The following is a 22,953-nucleotide window of genomic DNA, read 5'->3' as shown; positions in this document are numbered from 1 at the left end:
AATATAATTTAAAAAAAAAAACTGTCAAGAAAGTATTCCATTTATGAGTTTGACCAAATTAGTAATTAATTAGAATCGGCCAGGCCAACTTTTAAAGTGATTATCTCAATAATTTTAACATAGAGGATTTAATATATTGGCGTACTTTATGAAAATAGTAATTTTTATTTGACCAAATTATTTTAAATGGTTTTTTTAAATTAAATATTTCCATAAATATTATATACTGATATTAGTTTGATATATTGAATGACTTTAAATATTTAACTCTCTGTCATCATCAATTTAATAATCAAGCTTAGAGATGACAATGAGTCAAATATTTTCGATTAGCTGACTCTACCCTATTGAGACCTGTTCGGATAAAATATATTCAGGTTTAAGACGACTTTGATTAAAAAAAAATACTAACATAAATTTGGGTTAGATTCAAATTTTATATATTGAATACTCATTATACAAACTCGTTTATATAAATAATTAATTAAATATAAATATATATTTTATTATAATATTTATAAATATTTTTATATATTATATTTTAAATAAATAGAATTTAAATATTTTATAAAATTATTAAATTTTAAAATACAAATAATAAGTAAAAATGTATATTTTATATAAATTATTAATTAAAATATATAAAATTAAACAATTTAGCACTATTTGACTATTAATAATTAATTTTAAAATGAATTTAAGTAATTTATAATAAATTTTGATCGAATTTAAAATGAATTTAAATAATTAAAATAATAATTGAATTTGAAATCTTTTACCATGCATCACTAACCCGTCAAATTTGAAGAAAAAAAATTTTTTTTCACTCGACCAATAACTGCCTGTGAAACAGTTGATCCTACACAAGAACCAGGGAAAATTGTCAAGAAATACAACTTAGAACACATTAAAATTTTATGCAACTTATGGTTCAATATGGTTTTGTAATTTGGTCCAGAACCTAAAGAAATTCTTAATTAGTTGATTTTTTTTTTTTTTAATTAGACGATGTCGTTTTCCTTACAGCTTAAAGTGGGCAAGTAACTTGAACAACTTTTCCATACATTTAATGTTAAGAAAGTTTGTAGGTGTGAATCATGAGTACGCCATTTATGGGTTTAACTTTAACCTAACTAGTCATCCTTCCACCCCAATGTAAGCAATGCTATAGAAAATATTTTTTATTTGATTTTAATTATCATTTAAAAAAATTAAGAAAATATTAATTTTATTTTTATATGTGTAAAGTAAGTATAATTCATATATTTATGTCTTAATTCTATAATTAATCGAGTCTACATAAGTTTTTTTTTCTTTGAATTGCTTCATTAAAATTTTAAAATAGTGTTTTTTTATTTGATAAATTATTTTATATGGTCCAATAATTTAGTGAACAAGTTTTTTTTTCAAAAAGCTAAACGCGTATATATGTATATAAATTTTAATCAAAATTAAATTTTAAAAAAATGTATTTAAAAATTATTATTTAAATCTAATTTATCATAAATTCAATATATAAATATATAAAATTTATATATCTAATAAGTACATTTCACTTTATATATTGTATTTTAAATTTATGATGAATGGATTTAAGCGAGAAAAAACACCTATTCAATTAATGAAAGACATTTCAAAGGATTTTTACCACATGCATGAAACATTGACGAATTTTTTGGGAAAATATAATTGTACTCTGCTTGTATGAAATCGTCGAACTTTCTAATTTAGTCCTTAGTTTATGCATGAAACATACGTGCAATCATAACAATTTAAAAACCGAAAAGAAAATCAGCGGAAAGTTGAAAGTACAAAATTGAGTTTTGACAATGATTTTTCCTGTGCATTTCATTTGGTATAAAGAGAAATTCTCTTGGACCTGATCCATTGTGTATACAAGACACAAATATATAGAACTCACCTATTTAATAGGAAATCCCACTATAGATTCATGATGAATGAAACAAGAAAAATCCTGATATAAATAGTCCTCCTTATTCAAAAGTTGGAAGCAACAAAAAGCCCTTGACCAACACTTTTCATAGCAATCTTCTTCTTCCCGCTGATAATGGTAAACACCTTTTCCCCTTTAGACTTCAATACCTTCATAAATGAGTCAGAAATGGTGATTGATTTCATTTCTGACTATTACAAGAACATAGAAAAATACCCCATTCGATGCCAGGTTCAGCCTGGATACCTCTCAGCCAAATTACCTCAATCAGCACCGTATTGTCCTGATTCATTGGAAGATATCCTAAATGACATTTCTGATTGCATTATGCCAGGCCTCACTCACTGGCAAAGTCCTAACTTCTTTGCGTACTTACAAGCAAATGCCAGCAACGCTGGCTTTCTCGGTGAGATGCTTTGTTCAGGCTTGAATATTGTTGGCTTCAACTGGATTTCATTTCCAGCCGCAACCGAGCTAGAATCCCTTGTCATAGACTGGATGGGAAAATTACTGAAGCTTCCATCCTCATTTCTCTTCTCTGGTAATGGAGGCGGTGTCTTGCATGGCAGCTCATGTGAGGCTGTAGTGTGTACTTTGATTGCAGCAAGAGATAAGGCCTTGAAAAGGATGGGATAAAATTACAAAGTTGGCGGTTTATGTCTGATCAAACTCGTACAACTCTCCATAAGGGTGCCAAATTAGTTGGTATCCCACCTCCAATATCCGCTCCCTTCCTACTTCATTTTTATCCGAGTTTTCCCTGTCACCTCAAACACTCGAGGAAGCAATGCAAAATGATATAAAATCCGGCTATTTTCCATTGTTTGTTTGTGCCACTGTGGGAACAACTGCTTGTGGAGCAGTTGAACCTATACGGGAACTGGGTGAAATTGCCAAGAAATACAGCTTATGTTTCCACATTGACTCAGCTTATGCTGGGAGTGCCTGCATATGCCCCGAGTTCCGGCATTATTTGGATGGTGTAGAACTTGCAGGTTCAATTAGTATGAACCCACATAAATGTTTACTCACTAACATGGACTGTTGTTGTTTGTGGGTTAAGCAACCCCATTCATTAATCAATTCATTAGCCAGTGATGCAGAATTCTTGAGGAATTGCGCTAGTGAATCAAACAACGTGGAGGACTACAACGATTGGCAAATTGCACTGAGCAGGCGATTCAGGGCCTTAAAGCTTTGGGTTGTGCTTCGTAGACATGGACTGAGCAATATTATATACCACATACGCAGCGATGTGAATTTGGCAAAGAGGTTCGAGTCGCTGGTGCTTACTGACAAGAGGTTCGAGAAAGTAGTACAAAGGAGGTTCGCCTTATTAGTTTACTTCAGGCTTAAGCCCAAGAATGGAAGTAATGGTTCCGAATTGAACATGCTGCTACTGTCCGCTGTGAACGAAAGCGGACGTGCCTTCATGACTCATGGTATGGCAGGAGGAGTGTATTTTATCCGCTGTGCAATTGGATCCACATTGACCGAAGAAAGGCATGTAGATGAGTTATGGAAGCTGATTCAAGATAAGGCTCAAACAGTTCTTGTTAACGCAACAACCAACAGCTTCAATATTGAGAAAATGACTAGCTAGACCTTTGCCGTGTCTTATCCTTGGCGATTGAATTACTTACTACCTGCATTGTGATATACTATCTTATCCATGGCCATTGTCTAGCAGAAAATCTTTTTATTTATTAATTCTATAAGTTTATCAAAAGTAGCAATATGCTAGTGCTAAATATTTTCAATCATGGAGTCCTTTTGCTTCATCTCTAAAGTTTGAGTATGCATGCACTTCCAGAAAGAAGAGAGAATAAATAGTGGCCAATTTGTAGATTTGTGAGTACAGTTGAATCCTTGGAGTGGCCTACCAAGAACAGGTACATAATAAGGAGGAAAAATTCAAACCCCAAAATGTAAATAACTACAGCACATCAAATTCAAAGGAATACTGTACATAACATGGGTCTCCCAAGAACAGGAAACTTCTGGTACACTAAGCAACAAAATGAACTCTTTTTAGTCTCAAATCCTGATCAAGTACTGAACCTTTATTTTTTCTCTCATGCCAATGAAAGGACATTCATGCATGTGCTTGATCAATGAAGTGGAGCAGAAAAGGTCTTAATGGTATAAATATGGGATTCTTAGGGGCTTTGCTTAATGGCTGCAAATAGTACAATGAAACAGGGCTTGTTGGTTATATCTTTATTTCCAAATCAACACCACTCTCAATTCAATCATAAACTCAACCTGATCCCTTAGACTGGAATCGCCTCCATGGACCTGGACATGGACATGGATATGCTCGTTTCCTGCCTTGCACTCTGTGCATATCAGTGAGGGAAAAGAAAAGGAAGTTCAATGTTAGCATAACTTGAACACCCATTAATTTGTATACCTGAAAATAGGTAAAATAGAGTGCCAAACCATGTAAATGACTGTATTTTTCCAAGCTTTTTCCATCTCTTCAAAGAGAACATCAATGGTCGGACGCCCTTTGCTTGATTTTGCAACACACAAGACTGCAATCTGCAAGAGAGCCTCAAAATCTGCCCTGTTGACCTTCCCATCTAACCTTGGATCTTCAAAATCTGTTACTGGACGCTTTCCCAAACTGACATCCCTTGCCTGCCAAAAAATAGAAGTAAATGACTTCTCTTTTGCTTTCTCACATGGTGTGGACTTACAAGTTCACACACATACAAGAATACCTTTCTGGTGAGTTGGTCTCTGGCATCAAGATCCAATTCAATGACTTTTTGCCCTGACAAGAGTTGAAGAATGACTATGCCAAAACTATAGATGTCACTGGCACAGGTTAGCTTGGCATTGCTCATGTATTCAGGGTCCATATAACCTATGGTTCCTCTAACATCAGTAAATACCTTGCTCTCTTCCATTCCCAACATCTTCGCCAGCCCAAAATCAGAGAGTTTCGGGTCTAAACTCTCTGTCAAAAGAATGTTTGTAAGCTGTGATACAAGCATGAAGCCTCATTAGATGTCTAAACAAGAACTAATTTTATGATAAAATATCTCGACTAGATTCCTCATACACAGATCAGACAGGCAAGACATGTTTGTTACCTTGATATCTCTATGAACAATACAGCCATCTATATAATGATGGAGGTATCTCAGCCCAAGTGCACAGCCTCTAAGGATCTTAATTCTTGTTTCCCATGTTAAAACAGTGTCCTTTCCTGAATATAGAAAGACACAGGCACATAATTAGCATCCCTGTGGATTTTGGAAAATAACCAAAAAGCTAGATCATTAATCAAGATGCAATGATCAGAGAAAATTACTCAGGAGATGTTGAGCTAAATTCCCAGCTGAACAATATTCATAGACCAGATATCGGTCACCTCCTTCAATGCAGCAACCAAAAAGACAAACAAGATTTGGATGCCTAACTCTGGAAAGACCTTCAACTTCGCGTTGGAAAGAATCGGATGTGCTGCTTTGATGTATGTGCTTGATGGCCACAACTTGTCCACTAGGCAAAACACCCTTGTAAACTTGGCCAGCACTTCCTCTTCCCAGGCTTTTTTTCTCATTCCCGTAGTTTATGGCATTCTCAATCTCAGCCTTGGAGAATCTGTAGAGACCGGACCATGCCTTCATCTCTTTAGATTGAGCATAAGGTTTACGACACTTACTCTTTCTCCTGCTCTTGGTCACATACAATGTAAGAAGAACCACCAGCGTCAATGCCCCAATCGCCATAAAGATTGCAAATATTGCCTTCACCGTACCATCTGATAAGCTAAAGGTTTTCTGTCAGTGTTCAACTCAGGGCATTAAAAGAACAAAAAAAGAAGAAAAAATCTATGATAAAAAGGAGTAGTTCAACTTACGCTTGATTTTGTGATAACCCACATCTGTTCAGAGAAATAAAAATTTGTGAGGAAAGAAAAATGGAAAGCTGAAGGAAATTCCAGATTGGGGTCATGGATTCCATTTGCAGACCCTTTTCCAGGTGGACAAGGATAAAGAATTAATGAGAATAGAAGAACAAGAGCAAGGGTTATGGCTCCTACCGTATGCATCTAAGGCCGGTAAACACCTGTAGAAATCATCAATGAAAGATGATTGATTAATGTTTGCAGCAGCAATATAAATCACAGTTGCCACCACACATACTGCCCCTTCATCGTTGTCTGCAGTTAATTTTCCCATTAGACCTCCCGTTGCAGCCAGTATTTCTGCGGTGCAATTAAAGCAGACATCATCAAAAGAAGAGCTAAAATCGGAGCACTTTGCCACGGCTTTCTTGTAATATGATTCCTCCTTAATCGATGACAAGGAAAAACTTGAGCATTTGCTACTTCCATTGTAGAGATTATCAAAGCCACATAAAGATGGCGAAACCGAATGTTGTTTATTAAAGGGTCCACTGCAGTTCATCCATTCATCCTGTGGAATGAAAACAAAATCACTGTTGTTGGTGACTACATGCGATGCTAAAGTTTTGGTCAGGACATTGAGCACGTTTCTACAGCAAAGTGTCGTGCCGACGCTACCCAAAACCTGAACCTTCTCCTGATATCCCAGGCACTCGCCGGTAGGCTGGTAGGGGAATTTCTTGAAGTCTAACGAGCAGGAACCTACAAACATTGAAGCATGTTAGAGCTAACTTATCGAAATCTGGAGTTTGAATTCCTGGTAGAGCCAAATCAACCAAAACACATAAATAAAACCCTCTATGTACCGAGAAAAGAAAATATATATGAAGAAAGGAACCTGAATCATCATGTGAAGAATAACCAACCGACAAGCAATGAATCAATGAGGTTGCAAAGAGGAAGAAGGCAAGCTTCAGCGAAGGGTATCCTGCCTTGATGATCATGTCCCTTGCTGCCTTGGAACTTTCAGTCCATATATATGTAAGCTATATAAATTTTTATGCCTGAGACAGCTATGCGACTGATGAAAGTTTTCTCTGGCCATAATTCAAACCATCTACTTATAGATCTATTTCTCCCTTGCAACCATCGCTGGTTCAAGAAGATGATATTTTTCTTGGTGATTACAGCTAGCATTCCTGCTCTTGTAGACACCGTAGAATATGCTTAAGCTTCTGTCTCTAATGGAAATCAAGATCAAACCTTATCTTGTTAAGCTTTGAAGATTTAACGCCACAAAGCATTATTAGTTAATTCCACTTTGATTGTATCAACAAAATTTTGCAATGTTTTAGTTATATTAATTAAATAATTAATCAGTATCATGTTATGCATATCTTTAATCACGTGGCGGCATCCATGGATATGTCTTCCTGACAGGAAGACAAGAACATTTCAGCAACAAGGGGGTGAATCACCTCAAATACGAGAATGTATAATTTATTGTGAGTTTTTTCACAAATATAATAAATTTCATAGAATGTATTCAATAATTTTTTCCTTTTTCTAATATCTTTCAATCAATTATTTTTTTTTACATTTAATATAAACTCAAACTCATATGAAAATAAATTTAATGATTATTAAATTAGATATTTCTATCAAAATATGCGTAAAATTAATTAAAATATATATAAAATATATGAATTTATATGTAAAAATTTAATATAACGGCTCATTCTCATATAAACACGAGCACTCCATAACTACATTCATTTTCTTTTAAAAAAAATATTGATGTAGAAAATAATAATGCATGAAAATTCTAATATGTTTAGATAAATTCGGTTAAAAAATAAATAATAAATGACTTATATGTAGATGTCTTATTTAAGGATGTATATAATTTACTTTAAAATTAAATGCGTAATTTGATGGAATAAATTTCATACACAAATTAAAAAAATTAAACTCTCAAAAGTATCTAAAAAAAACTCTTAAAGTATTATTGTCCCCTAAATAGATTAGAGTTGGTCCTGTCCAAGCCCAATACAAAATTAAGATGAAACCTTGAAAATCAGGATGGTGGCCATGGGCCTAGAAACCTTAACCTTCCCTAATGGAGATTTTACTTGAATGTACGTTACAGTTCTAGATTCCACAGGATCTTTTTTCGTTTTTTTTTGGGTTCAATGATCGTTATCCAAGTTCAGTCCCTTCAAAACCCGGCGCTCTTTTCGCTCTCTAGCTTTGTTTGCTTCTTGTCTGTGCATCAACTACTTTACCTGTCATGAAAACCACCATCTCCTCCTTTAGGTCAGGACTCTCTCTCTCTCTCTCTCTTTCTCTCTCTGTGTCAGTTTTATGACATTTTAGAACCTTTTATGGTTGTTGTAACTTTACTGATAATACTTCTATTCTTCTTCTAATTATTTGTTTCTTACTAATTTTACTGCGAGCTTCTCTTTCTTGGAAATGGGTTTTAGTTTGCAATCAATTATTTCTTGATAGTGCTCTTTAAATAGACTCAAACCTTGGTGAACAGCAAAAGATGTTAAATGAAAAGTTTATTGCTTTTCTGAAAAATGTTCACACTTTCAATGTCAAGAACAATTAAGATTGCCCAATTTAGGTTATGTTGGTATAGTATTTAATATTTTATGCATGTATCTACTTATATAATCGTAATTCTAGTTATAATTTGCATGATTTGTAGAACAATCATGAATTTTCTTGTGGGTCATATATTAAATTCCGATTGGAGGAAATAAGGAAATGCTATTGCTACTTTTAATTGGGTGGGTTGGTTGGTTTAGAGGACTACACAAGAATGGAAACCAACTAATTTGATCATTCTTAGATTGTAATTGGAAGTTTAAGGAAGAAGTATGGCGTTGGCCGCAAACTCAGTCTGTTTATCTCATGAAGAAAGTTTCAGTAATTCATCATACATCGGATTAGGAATTGCAAGTGATGAAAGATTTCACGGGATAAAGGGACTTCATTTTCACAGTATAGTTGTGTTGAAATTTTGACCCAATAGCAGAAAATCAAGATATGTTCAATTGGTAAGAACTCCTAGGAATTATCATGGACTTGAAGTTTGATGCTCACATCGATTCCTAGGCTGGACAAAGAAGTTCTCCTCATTGTGTGCCACTGGTGCAAGTTTAACTAAGGTAGCTCCTGAATAATAATACTTTTTTGTTTAGTTTTGAGATCATTGTTGCCCTACTCCTTTTTTACTGATTTTTTTTCTTCTATTTTTTTTTTAAAAATTCTTTTTTAAGGCAAAAGAAGTGCCTATTTTTCTAATGGTGAGTGTAGCCAACGACCTAAGAGAAAGAAGCTACTTTCAGTTCTTGAAAGTTGCCAGCATACTAGCATGCGCATTATTGGTCATTCCATCAGCTGATGCTGTTGATGCCCTGAAAACGTATACCTGCTTATTGAAGGAGTGCAGGTAACTCAAATTTCTTTACAGCGTAAATTAAGAATCAATCCTCTCTCTCTCCTTCTGTATATTTTTTATGGACTAAATTTTACCCTGTTTAATGCTATTTATATCTGTTATGATGAAAGTGAACCTTAATGCAACTTTAGGTTTGCTTAATTGTGACCTACAGGTCACAAGTTAGGCTTAACCCTTTAAATTAAGTCCATTACAATATGGCTATCACAAGTCAAAACTTTATCATTTATTCTGTCTCAGAGCTTTTTATTGTTAGGTTAGAATTGGCTAAGTGCATTGCAAACCCAGCATGTGCCGCCAATATCGCTTGCCTTCAGACATGCAATAACTGGCCTGATGAGACTGAATGCCAGGTCAGTTCTGTTCTTTCAAGACATTTGCAGATATACATGTGAAAGAATTGTTGGTGCACCAAAGATATATAAATGAATGTATCACTTTCTGCTTGCTTAAGCTTGTAGACTACAAATGGCCTACACATGGGGTCCATATGTAAAAGGAAATTGTCATTCTCTCTCAGCTTCAGCTTTCAGTAAATTTGTCAGCTTAACAGCTTGCTTGCCTCTTGTTATGAATGGAAACAAATTATGGTTATCATAATAAGTAACTTCTTGCAGATCGAATGTGGGGACCTGTTCGAAAATAGTGTTGTTGACGAACTCAATGAGTGTGCAGTCTCAAGAAAGAAGTGCGTACCTCGGAAATCTGATGTCGGGGAATTTCCTGTCCCTGATCCAGCTGTTCTGGTCAAGAGCTTTAATATCGCAGTCGCAGATTTTAATGGGAAGTGGTATATTACCAGTGGCTTAAATCCTACCTTTGATACTTTTGACTGCCAATTGCATGAATTCCATACAGAATCTAATAAACTTGTGGGGAATTTATCATGGAGAATACGGACTCCAGATAGTGGCTTCTTCACTTGATCAACTGTGCAGAGGTTTGTTCAAGATCCCATGCAGCCTGGAATACTCTACAATCACGATAATGAGTACCTTCACTATCAAGACAATTGGTATATGCGTTCTTCCTCTTCTGCCACTGTTTTGATATCTCTTTAATTTCACTGTAGCTGCTAACTAAACTAGTTCTAAGTTCTGCCTGTACAAAGAACTTCCAAATAAATCCAAATAGAGTGGGTCTAATGGGACAAAAGATGTGTTCTGAAGCAAACATTTGTGATGACAGATAAAATCTTTTTGCTCTTTTCTTTGACATGCTGATGCTCTTTATTATTAGTTGATTGTACTCATCATAAGTTGCTCTCAGCATCAAGAGCCTTGGGGCCGGTTAATTCTCTTAGCTAGTTGGACAGAAGAAAATTGTCTCCTGTAGTTCTCTTTTAATTCTATGTGAATGGTGAAAATTTTTCAAATAAGTTATCTTTTTCCCCCCTTTTTGTCGTAAATCATTACTAGATTGGAGCCCGTAAGCTCCCCCCCCCCCCCCAACATCCACTTGCCAGTCTCACCACTGAGGCAAGGACAATAGTTGCCAAGCACTGATGTACTGGGGCATTATATTCACATGCATTTGCACTACTTACACATTGTAGCTTAGTCCTAATTTTTCAAAAATCAAAAACTGCATTGATACAGGTATGACATCTGATAAAATGCACGGACCTTCATGACTCATGACATGCAACCCCAGCAACACCTTGTCAACAAAGAATAACGAAGCTACTTGACTATCTTAATCCAGGCAGCCTTGTCGATAGTCTTTAACTAGTTATAAAATAATCAACCGAGTGATTTTTCTCCTGCAGCTTTGAGTACCATGATTGTTCAATTTGCTGAACTAGGCCGGAACAATTAACCAGTATCATATATGGATCCAGGTATATTCTTTCATCCAATGTAGAAAATAAGAACAATGATTACATATTTGTCTACTACCAGGACAGGAATGATGCTTGGGAGGTACCTGAACTGGAAAGAGCAGCTAAAAGCATAGGACGAGATTTCAACAAGTTTATTAGAACAGATAATACTTGTGGGCCTGAACCTCCACTTGTTGAGAGACTGGAGAAGACAATAGAGGAAGGAGGGGAAGGTAGAGAAGGTGGGGAAGACTGAAATGACATTGTTTCAGAGATTAGCCGAAGGGTTTAAAGTGCTCCAGCAAGATGAGGAAATTTTCCTGAGAGGTTTAAGTAGAGAAGAGGTGGAATATTAAAGGGTCTAAAAATGAAAACTAGTGAGGTGGAAGAACTCTTTGGACGAGCACTGCCATTAAGGGAATTAAGATAGAATTCATCTTTGGAAATTATTTTGCATTTTTGCTTTTCAGTCTCCCATAAAAAGAAATCCATAATTCAGTTGTTTTTTTCACTCCAACTCTATTTGCTGGTTGTTTTTAGTTTCCTTTCTCCATTTTATGCTTCCTTCAGTCTCTCCCCATAAAACTATCTCAAGTCAAGTTCAGATTATTGATACTATTATGATACAACTTGAGGTTTATCATAAACAACTGTTTAATAATAAATAATTTTTCTTATTAAGGAAGAGAGCAAAGAGCAAGCAACACTGGCTGAGGAAAGCAATGTGCATACATCACAACATTTCTTAAAAGAATAAACCAATAACAATGTGCAGAACCCTCAACGCTTAACCAGTCCCAGAACAAGGACTTGGATCTTACAACTCCATGGTAAAAAGCAAGAAAACCAGAAGGAATAACAGGGCATTAAATCCTCCATGAGAACCTCCAATTTAAGAGTGACTGAAGCTAGTGGCAATAGGAATGACAATCACAAGAATAATCAACAACAAAAGTATAACACCAATGCACATCCACTTCCTGCTGCTTCTCTGATAGTCTTTAGCACTCTTAAGCTCTTTGGCACCATCCTTCACATAGTGGTTAGCATTCAACACATGGTGCTCAATATCATCCAACTGCTCCCCTTGCGCCTCCACCATTACTGCCATGTCCAAGAACACCTGGTGCAGCTCCAACAAGCTCTTCTCAATCTCTTTCGCTGAATCATGCCTATCCTGTATCTCCACTACTGTCTCCAATACCTTCCCTTTCCCATGCTCCTGTATTGCACGTTTCAAAAACTCCTCACCTCCATTGTCATCAGATATAATCTTTTCAATGATCTCCTCATCTGGGTACTCCCCAGTCACTGTAAAATATCTCCTCTCAACAATTTCTTTGTACTCGGTCATCATTTTCTGCCTTAACCCTTGAAAATCCATCATAAGCTCCTTCAACTTCTTGCGCAAACCATTGGTGACTGCAAGTCTAGTTCTATAAATTGGGGTTCCTTCTTTATACCCAGAGAGGCGCCTGTTAGTTGCATTGGCACGGTCCATTTCTTCGAGCTGAGATCTGATGGCTCCAGCCTTTTTGAGGACAGTAACAATGTCTGTATTGATCTTGTTGCGCAGCGATTTTAAGGCCTCAGGTTTGTGTAAGGATTTGCTTTCTTCGTTGGATTCTTGGAGACGGACTAGAATCTCACGGATTGATCCCATTTCTTTCTTGGCATTCTCAGCTTCTTCAAGGAATAGGCCAAGGTTACGATCCATGGTGTTTGATGCGTTTGCCATCTCTATATCAGGACCAGCTTCCAGGTCTTTCATGGCCTCTTTCTTCAGGTCCACATAGCTGGTGAAGGATTTGGTCATTAGATCGTTCATCTTTACTTATCAGACCTGAAAATAATACCCAGAAAAATTGAATTAGACATGAAATCAACGGCTAAATTGTCCTGAATTTGGTGCTAATTGAACAGTGAACACTGATAGAACAAAATTCAAAATGATAACCAAGCATATGCTCTATTGTGCCACTTGGATTATTTTTCTTCAATTTCATTGGGAAGTGTAACATATAAACCTCAAAACTAAAAATAAAGAAATGGGTATTGGACAATATTTGTTTCAAATTCAGAGACAAACTCACCTTTTTCAACTAGTGAATAACAGCAGCAGTTGCTTAGATATGGAAATGGAAAGTGGGTTTATGAACAGAGATTTGAAGATGGAAAACAAGGAGATGATCTTGGATTTTGATTTTCTGATATGGAAACACAAGCTCAGCTTGTGAACTAGAATTTTTCTGAATTTGAAATGAGTTAAAAGCGATACTTAAAAAGGAACCAAAAATAAAAGCACCGGTAGGATCTGAAAAAAAAAAAAAAAAAAGTAGCCGTTGGAAGCTCCCAACGGCTACATTTATCATTCCCATTGTTTTACTTATGCTTTTGGGCCTCTATATTCGAAGTTGCGGCCCATTCAGTTCCACCGGATGAATTACAGGAACTTAGCTGCTATAGTTTCCTTTAATGTGAGTTCCATGTTATTTTTTTTTTATTGACTTTCATATAATATAATATTATTATAAAATTAATATCAATAGCCAATTAATTGTTTATTATTGTGATAATTTAAATTATTATAATTCTAATTAAAGTTGAATAAAAAGTTGTAGAGAAATAAAATTAATAAGATATATTATTTTAGTTTTATAAATAAAATATTCTAAATATGATATTAGAATATAAATATTTTAATTTTATAAATTAAAATTTATTATTTAATAAAAAAATTGTTAAAATAACTTAATTTTTTATTTTTTTAACAAAAGTTATAATAGATTTAAAAAATATATGTTTTATTGCTTAGTGTTATCCAAACGCAATAAAAATTTTAAAATTAATAATTTTTTATTTTTATTTACTTAAAATATAATAATTTTTAATAACCAATTAAATATAATTATTCATTATTGTAATACAAAATAACCATATCTTTTTTCTTCATTCTATTATTTTTGCTTTCCACTTTTTTATATATTAGTTTAATGCTTGTGGGCTGCACAATTTATTTTTAATTTTTATAATATAATTTTGATTTTTAAATAATTTTATAATATATTAAGTATAAATTTTTGTAATAAAATAAATATTAGAATATAGTAAAATTAATAGAAAACTTAGAGAAATTTAAAAAATAAAATAAAACTTAATAAAATATCAAATATTTTCATTAAAAAAATTAAATTTTAAATAATAAATAATTAAATATGATGTCAACATTTTGACAACTCCGATTTAAATAATATTTACTTGAAAAAATGCTAATTAAAAAAGTATTTTTAAATTTTAAAAAGTAAATACAAAATCACTAGTTAAAGAAGCACTTTCAATTATAATTCATTGATATGTCCTGTAAGAGTGTAAGTAAATGTCAACGCGTCAGTATGTGTCGGTGCTTAAAAAACCGTCAGTCAAACTTAATAGCATAATACTAAAATCAAAATATTTCACATCATATAAATAGATTAATTTAATTTTTAACTAAATTTATGATAAGATTTGACATGCATGATTAAAAAATTATCAAAATTAAAATGTTAAATAAACATATTACAACATTAATCAAAATAAATAATTTATATTAAAATTTAAAATTGACCTTAATTATAATATTTTTACTTCTTAATGTCAAAATTCATATAGCAATTCAACTTGCAATTTCTGTATATAATATGAGGAAAACAAAAATCAGGTTGCATACAAAGAAAAAAAAAATATACATGTTAAATACAAAGGTGACAAAATAAAAAAAAAAATTGAGAAAAAAAGGGAAAGAAGACAGAACCTTATTAAAGCGAAGGAAACTCTTTAACTTTCAAGAGAGTTGTTTAGTGTATTTTTTTCCAGTGTTGCGTTGCGGCTTTATATGTTGCTCTATAAGCTGCCAATTCAAATGGCGTTGTTATATTATATTTATTAATTATTTATTTTAAAATTATTCTTTAAAATGAAAATTAATGAATAGTTTTAAATAAATTAAAACTACTGTAACTATTTTTTATTTACATTTTATTATGAGTGTAATTTTTTTTTGTAATTTTAATTGTGCTTTAAATTAATTTATAATATTATCACTCTAATTTCATTAAATATAACAATTTTATCTAAATTCTTACTCCACTTTAAATTAATAGGAATTCTCACTTACTAAAAAAATCCATCTATCTTACTATGATTTCTTTTTCAATACATTATAATAATTTGCTCTTGAAACCACCAAATGAAATGACAGTTTTAGTATCAAAAATTAAAAGTTTTAGTTGATGTGATAATATATAAAATTGTCAATTTAATTGACAGTTTTGTAAGCAATATTACTCTGCTACATTGACATAAAAGACACAAAAACTACATTTTAATTGGCAATTTCTTATTTAAGTGCCTAAATATGAAATCACTTATTCAATTGGTAATTTTTATGACGCTATATTATTTTAGTAAATAGTTTAAATTTTACATTATTCTGATCAAATATTTTTAAAATAATATTATTTAAATAATTAATCCCAATATATACAACATTAAACTTTAATCAAATCCTTTCTCATTAGACTTTAAATCACATGTTCTCTAAATTATTGAGATGAAATTTATAACGCCCTCACTTTAGGTAGCCCGTACATTTTACTGCTCCGACGACTAATGTCTGTCCAGACAGTCAGGATGACTGGAACTATACTCCAACTAGAGTGAGGAGGCATAAATTGATTGAATAAAGACTAAGTAAAATTAAGAAAAAATAAAAGAAGTGAATTGCAAATGAGTTAAATGAGCCGGTGCCCCGGTGATGGGTGACCTAACGAGAAGTTGCTGTAAAGACAGCTAGTAGCCCTAAACTCAAGGAAAATTTCGTGAAATAATTTTTGGGACTCCAGAGAAGAGTTATTGAGATTTTGATGGCAGTAGAATGCCAAGAAAATGCTTAGAAAATTTTATCAATCAGTACAGGCAATTTTAGTTTATTAAGCTAAACGAATGGCATTTTGGTCATTTCGCCTTCAGAGACGATTTTTGACCAATTTGTCCATTTAAGTGAATAAGTTATATGACATAAAATATGAATTAATATTGGTGAGAAAATAATTAAAAATGAGTAAAAGAAAAGGAGAAAAGAAATGAAATTAAATTAGATTATTTACCTAAGCATGATATCATAAATGATATCTTAAAAATTGCCAACAAATTATAATTCCAACCAATGGGAAATTACCAAATATTTTAAAGGGATAAAAATGAAAGTTAATGGGATAAAAACAATATGACAACAACCATCTTCTTTCTCAAATTCTGCTAGTCGAACCAGCTTTCCCTTCAGTCTTCCATTTTTTTTTTTTTCTTTTCTTTGCTTTCAAGCTCATATCTCCTTGATCCTTGCCCAAAACCTTAAGGCCCCAATACTAAAAATACTCCTTAGCTCCTCTTTAAGAGTGTGGCAGCCAAAAATTAAAAGAATCCTTCAAGTTTCACAAGAGTAAGTTGGGTTCCAATTGAGGTTAGTGCACTAATTCATCACTCTCTCTTCATTAAACATGAAAAGCATGTTTAGCTAAGTATAAATTTCATGAAATTAAAAAAAAAAAAAAAACTTTGAGAAAAGAAACCCTTGAATTTTGGCAGCCCTAGATGAAGTATGAAATTGATGTTGTTGAGACTATTGTTGCCTAATTGAAGTGCTATGAATGATAAATTGTTGTATGGGAGTAAGGAGGAATGAATATTGGGAGTGTTTCTCTTATGAAAGAAATTCGGACTTATAAGTCCAGTGTGTTGTTTGAGTTATAACTGAAGTTGTGTGACTCCAATTGGTGTGAGGCTAATTGGAGGTGAAACTAAACTCAAAATACCCATTTTTTATGAAGAAATCCTGCCCAAATTCTATCAAAATCTTGGTCAATTTACTGTCCCAATCCGGATATCCAAACACTGAACCCAGAAAAATGACCAAATAAACTGTTCATTTGGCCATAACTCCCTCTAGATAGGTCCAAATGACCTGAATTTTATACTATTAGAAAGATTAGACATAGGACTACAACTTTCGTTGAGAACACCAAGCCCAAAAATGCCTCTAACCAAAAGAAATTACTGACCCAAGTTAGGTCATCAAACTGACCATAATCAATTCTGCCCAGAATTTCCTGAACATAGACCAACCGATCAGTTTTGGCAAAATGGCCATAACTTGGCCTATAAAAATCCAAATGCAATGAAACCAATGGCAAAATTTTTATAAGACATAGGTCTACAATGTTGGTCTTTTGACCAAAACCCAGAACCTAAAGGAATTAGGTCAAATGATTAGAAAAATTTAGCACACCAAAACCTGGAGTTTGACCAAATTACACTTGACCCCAGAACATATTTTAAGTCATATCTCCTACTAGGAAACTCTAATTGGGATGAGCAATACTGATCTGGAACCCTAAGAAACAGGGCTCCAACTTTGTTTTAGACATGGTCTTCAAATTATGAACATAAGAATCCTAAAATGGAGGTCAAATTTACTGACCTGAACTTGGACCCTGAGGACACATGGTACCTGAGTCCAAGCCAGTGATTTAGCCATAACTAATTCTATAAAATTTGAAAAATTGTAATTAAAATTTTTGAGGGACCATAAGACATAGGGTAATAACTTTTATGAAGAATATAAGACCTAAAAATGATTGTAATATATCCAATTAATTAAACAAAGCTAAACTCCAAAATCTGCCTAATTCTAAACCCAGAAAGAGATAGTGAGCCAATTATGATTTTAACCATAACTTGAGTTCTAAAACTCTAATTAATATGATTCAAAAAGGAAAATAAATACAAGACATAGAGCAAAAACAAATACAAGGCATAGAGGAACAAATTCTATGAATGGAGTGTGGCCAAAAAGTGGCCACATCCTGGTCAATTTGCCATGTAAAGACAGTGCATCAAATCTAGACCTAAAGAAAGTCCATAAAATAACTAGGTATATGAGATGAAATAAATTAGAATAAATTGTTAAGCATAAAAATAACATGAATTAATGAAATTATAAATATTTAATAATACTATTCTGCCCAAAGTATACCTAGACTCATTTATATAGCGTGGATCGATTGGTGTACCAATTAGGTACTACATATTGCAGTACTGTCTACAGGGATAGTCATTGACAGACAACATATGTCTATGTAGACCCTTATTTTGTGATGAGTATGTGCATTGAAGCCGTGGAAAACCCGATGATGAAAAATTGTATGACTGTAAGATATAATTGAAGGCATGAAACTGAATTATTAATTTCATTGCATGATCTTAAAAAATAAAATAATAATATGCTTTTTGGGAAATTAATTCACTTTAAATAAAATTTTGTTTTATTTAAATTTAATATGGGTAATTCTTAAATGGATCTAATTGAGTTTAATCGGGCGCCATGGGCCTAAGAAAGCCTAGTTATGAATTTTAAATAGAACCCATTTAATTTTTTTTTTGAAAATTAAAATAAGAAAATATTTTTTTCTCTCTCTCCCCCATTGGCCCCACTCTCTTCCTCACTCCCTATTGGTGTCACCCCCTTTCCCTCTCTTCCTATTGGTTGGAACACCTCACCCATATCCCAGTCTCACCCAAATTCCTCAATCCTAATTGTTTAAGTTATCTGAATCTTATCACACTAGGACTTTAAACCTTACCGCACCTCTTCCTCACTTTCTATTGGTGCCTTCCCCTTCCCCTCTCTTTCTATTGGTTGAAACACCTCATCCATATCTCAGTCTCACCAAAATTCTGCAATTCTAGTTGTCTAAGTTATTTGAACTTTATCACCTTAGGACTCCAAACTCTATTACACCTCTCTCCTAAAACCCTATAAATACCCCATTGATAAAAAATAAAAAAAAAATAGAGGGAGGAAAAAGAAAAAAAAAAGGAGGTGGAGGAGAAGAAAAAAAAAAGAAAAAAAATTAAAGAAAGGAATAGCCAAAATTTTTTTAGTTCATCTTTCTTTCTAGCGATATTTCTTAAAAGTTAGTTCTTTTTTTTTTCTTATCAAGATCTATGCCATGTAATGTTTAATTCTATGTTCCTTGTTTTCCATTTATCTTGTATGTTCATATAGATCATGTAATCATGTTTAATTTGAGGGGATAAACAACTCTGCACATATTCAGTTTTTAGTCTCTTATGTTTTTATTATTTTTTGTTATTTTGTTAATATGTAAAAATTTTAGGAAAATTATATTCCTATTTTTCACGAAATTTTATTAATTTTAGACTCAAGAATCACTGAAAAAGTTTTTGTATTTTGTAAGTTATGGCTATTTGAAATTAGGGTTCCTGTAAAATCCGATTTGTAGGATACCCGACTTTTGGAGCCCATATCTACCTTATTTCTTAATATTTTTGTGTAAATCTAAAGTCTAAAATTAATTTCAGAATCTTATGAATCTTTTTCAATTTGTTTTGCATTCATATCTGTTGTGGTTAATGAGTTATGAATTTTACAAAAAAGTAGTATGATTCTGTCACTTAGAAAAATTAAGATTTATGTAAACTATTCAGCTAGGGTTTTGTTTGATTTATAAATTTTATGATCTTGTATGGTATGTAGGCTGTCTTTTGTAATTTTTTTTATGATTTTTAGGCATGTCTAACTATTTTTAAAAAATCAGATTTCTTGCTACCATCAATCTGCCAGAATTTAAAAATTATATATTTATGCATATTCTTGTATTTTCTTAGGTTTTAATTGATATTTGATCTATTTTTCTATGTTCTTTTAATTCAATAATTGTTATGAAGTGTTTGGATCATGTTAGAAGACTTAGACTATTAGATAGTTATAACTAATTAGGAATCTTAACCCTTTAGGAGACTAGAGTTAAAGTCCAATGTAAATTGTTATTAATATTTTATTTATTTATTTTCTTTTCTTTTTTTTTTATTACAAACAAAATTGATAAGTAGCCCTGAAGTAAGTGCCAAAGAGGGCATTTGCGTGGAGCTTACATGGAGCTAAACGGGAGTAAGCCAGAGATATCATTGCCATACTAGAAGAGAATACCCTTTTTTAAGGGTAGCTTGCCCCAATGGCAACTGCATTTACTAACAGGTAAGTAGCTCTAAACTCCTCGAATAGTAATTGGCATGAAATTGTAGTAATAATAGAATTTTTATTTGATAAATTAAAATTAACTTTTTTTTAATTTAACTGACTTTTGCATGTAATTAATTTAAATAAATACTTTGTAAATTAAAATTAATCTTTTTTGTAAATTAAACTAACATTGGCATGTAAAATAAATTTAATTTAATACTTGATAATTGTAAAATAAATTTGCATGTTAGAAATCTTTATTAGGCTGTAATTGTTTGGGTCTTATGTGATATTAGAATAAATTACACATGTACATAATTAACTTAGTTCAATTATCCTTAGGGTAACTTGGTGAAAATTAATTAATTAGGTTAAACAGAAACGTATGGTTATTTGAAATTGAATTTTTTTGTAAATTAAATTCTCAATAATAAATTAATTTTAGTCATTTGGTAAATATCATTTAAATAATTAGCAACCTCATAGATATAAATTACTTATGCATAAAAATTGTGTATAAATAACAACCCTTTTGTGAATTACTTGCGTGTGTAGGATTAGAATTGCATTTTTTAGGATAAAATTTAATAAAGGAATAATAAATAAGACTTCTAGAAACATTAATAGAGGACTGGCACTCGAATCAACGAGGTTAGACCAGGAGTAAGGGGTGCCTAATACCTTCCCCTTATGCACCCACTATCCCGAACCTAAACATTGGGCTATGGTAATGACGGTTGTGGAAACTCTGCAAGGAGTAAGTTGCCATCCATGACCCTTGGAAGAAACATTGAATATGTCCCGGTTATTATCCGGGTGGTGACTCCTGTCTATCTATGCCTTCGTGGCATAAATCCTTAGTACCGTGGTAGTGTTATAGAAAAATGGTACTTACCAGTGGTTTGATTCTATTAGAATTGTATGAAGTGCATGTCTAGGAAATACTGTCTAAGGAAATGGCACTTAAGTGAGACCATTGCGACTCCACCATCTTTTCTAGGCATTACCTGATGTATTTTATATAATTCTAATGAATGATATTTCGCCTTACGCCCCCCCTTCCACAGTCTAAGATAATTATTCTACTGGCTTTATGCCTGTTCGATGGCCATAGTGTCAATTTTCATTATTACTGGCTTATGCCTGCCTGCTAGCCTTGTGCCTGATATGATCGTTGGGTACAGATAAAAGCAATAAGCCTTAAATATAAATAAATATATGAGAAAATCATTAATATGAATTTTATAAGACTGAATATAAGGTATATACATAGAAAAGATTTCTATTAGCTTATTTACTTCCAAAGTTCTAGAAAACATGCAAAAGATTTTAAATACATGAAAATTGATATTTATTTATAAGGTTATACGTGAAATAATTATTTTAAATTGTTTAGTTATTTTTCTTTATTTATGCACCACTAAGCGTTATACTTAGCACGTTGGTTCTTACCACGCGTACGTACTGGAAAGCAGCAGCAGCAGCAGGGCCTAGACCGGACTTGGACTAGATCTGCTACAGTGTGGATTGTCACCTCATCGGTCATTTTGGTAGGGCTCATATACATATTAGATTTTGCATTTTGGTATTGTATGTAATTAAATGATGGAAATAATTTTGAATTGCATATAAATTGTAAATTATTGTATATGTAAACTTTATATGAATGAAATATAATTTATTTTCTTGAAATTGATATGAGCATGAGAAGTGATAAAATGAATGAATAAATAAAATGAATATAAATTGTTTTAACAGGTAACATGAAACCCACCATACACTAATAGAACAGAGGGGACTATGTCTAGGTTTCCATAAAAAAAGAAATAGGAAAAAAAATAAAAATAAAAATTTCTACAATTGAGATAATAAAATTAAATGGATATTAAATTAATATTGTAAATGATAAGACAGGATAGGGTGTTCTGACACCGAATGTAGCACACTTTACTCGGCTACACTATAAATGGGCGAAGAGTGTTACAAAATTTACATATGGAAGGAATTGTAGGGTGTGCTAAACTATTAATTAGAATTTAGAGTTTGAAAGTATTATTACTTGCTTAAAATGAAGTATTGAACACCAAATAGAAGTGTGGAATAATCATTAAAGAATGTAAATTAATATAATAATACTACTAATAATCTTTACTCGAAAAAAATTACATTTTAATAAGAAATAATTATTAATTAACTGTCAATTTTTTCATGAAAAGTCATGTGGCAACACTTTTAATAAAAGATAATTATTAATTAACAAGTTAATTTCTCTTTAAAAATGTCACTACTACCACCAAAGGAAGACATGATTGTTATATATATATATATATATATATATATATATACACATTGGCAAAGCCCTGTGCTTTGCACATGTTTATTATTAATGCTTTGTATTATATTTAATTTTTTATTTACATTTTTTATATTTTATATATTTTTTAATATTTATACTTAAATATATTTTAGAATTAATTTTCTCATATCAATTAAATTTATTCTATAAATAATTTTAAAGAATAAAATTTAAATTTTTGTATTGAATAAAACTAACAATAATAAAACGGTATTCGTAAATTATAAAATTAAAAAATATTTGAGAATTTTATTTTCTCAAATTATATTTTTTTAATAGATTTAAATTTTTATGCTTTGTATGATAATTAATAATTTATTTTATATATTTAATTTTTAATTATTCTATTATTTAAATATATATTAACATATCTAATAAATATTATTTTATTTTTAATTAATTACT

The 22,953-nt window shown here is 32.1% G+C and overlaps 3 protein-coding genes and 2 pseudogenes across 5 annotated transcripts; 3 read left to right on the top strand and 2 right to left on the bottom strand.

The window, feature by feature from the left end:
- The first annotated feature begins 2,122 nt into the window (after window positions 1–2,122).
- LOC110651977 (phenylacetaldehyde synthase-like) lies at window positions 2,123–3,557 on the top strand (annotated as a pseudogene).
- A 670-nt stretch (window positions 3,558–4,227) lies between these two features.
- LOC110651967 (probable serine/threonine-protein kinase PBL28) lies at window positions 4,228–6,588 on the bottom strand. The gene is made up of 7 exons (XM_058147627.1): window positions 6,012–6,588; window positions 5,829–5,852; window positions 5,277–5,729; window positions 5,056–5,171; window positions 4,681–4,941; window positions 4,397–4,597; window positions 4,228–4,293 (listed from the first exon to the last, which is right to left on the bottom strand). Exons 1-7 carry the CDS (start codon window positions 6,586–6,588, stop codon window positions 4,228–4,230), a joined length of 1,698 nt encoding a protein of 565 aa, XP_058003610.1.
- A 1,356-nt stretch (window positions 6,589–7,944) lies between these two features.
- LOC110652684 (violaxanthin de-epoxidase, chloroplastic-like) lies at window positions 7,945–11,621 on the top strand. Of its 3 annotated transcripts, none has more exons than XR_009148753.1 (6): window positions 7,945–8,132; window positions 8,677–8,995; window positions 9,107–9,279; window positions 9,545–9,641; window positions 9,906–10,303; window positions 11,057–11,621. XR_009148753.1 is itself a non-coding variant. In XM_058146638.1 (5 exons), exons 3-5 carry the CDS (start codon window positions 9,131–9,133, stop codon window positions 10,212–10,214), a joined length of 555 nt encoding a protein of 184 aa, XP_058002621.1. In that variant the 5' UTR covers window positions 7,945–8,132; window positions 8,677–8,995; window positions 9,107–9,130; the 3' UTR covers window positions 10,215–10,680. The 3 variants fall into 3 exon arrangements, 1 of the variants encoding a protein (XP_058002621.1); XR_009148752.1 differs by having other exon boundaries at window positions 7,946–8,132; window positions 10,887–11,621; XM_058146638.1 differs by lacking the exon at window positions 11,057–11,621 and having other exon boundaries at window positions 9,906–10,680.
- On the top strand, window positions 11,088–11,621 carry LOC110652703 (violaxanthin de-epoxidase, chloroplastic-like; annotated as a pseudogene).
- A 142-nt stretch (window positions 11,622–11,763) lies between these two features.
- Window positions 11,764–13,377, bottom strand: LOC110652694 (syntaxin-related protein KNOLLE). The gene is made up of 2 exons (XM_021808312.2): window positions 13,204–13,377; window positions 11,764–12,953 (listed from the first exon to the last, which is right to left on the bottom strand). Exon 2 carries the CDS (start codon window positions 12,936–12,938, stop codon window positions 12,003–12,005), a length of 936 nt encoding a protein of 311 aa, XP_021664004.2. The 5' UTR covers window positions 12,939–12,953; window positions 13,204–13,377; the 3' UTR covers window positions 11,764–12,002.
- Window positions 13,378–22,953: the final 9,576 nt, after the last annotated feature.

Source organism: Hevea brasiliensis, chromosome 5 (assembly GCF_030052815.1).
Source record: "Hevea brasiliensis isolate MT/VB/25A 57/8 chromosome 5, ASM3005281v1, whole genome shotgun sequence".
NCBI lineage: Eukaryota > Viridiplantae > Streptophyta > Magnoliopsida > Malpighiales > Euphorbiaceae > Hevea > Hevea brasiliensis.
The sequence above is the reverse complement of the archived record's forward strand: the minus strand, read 5'-3'. Positions and strand labels throughout refer to the sequence as shown.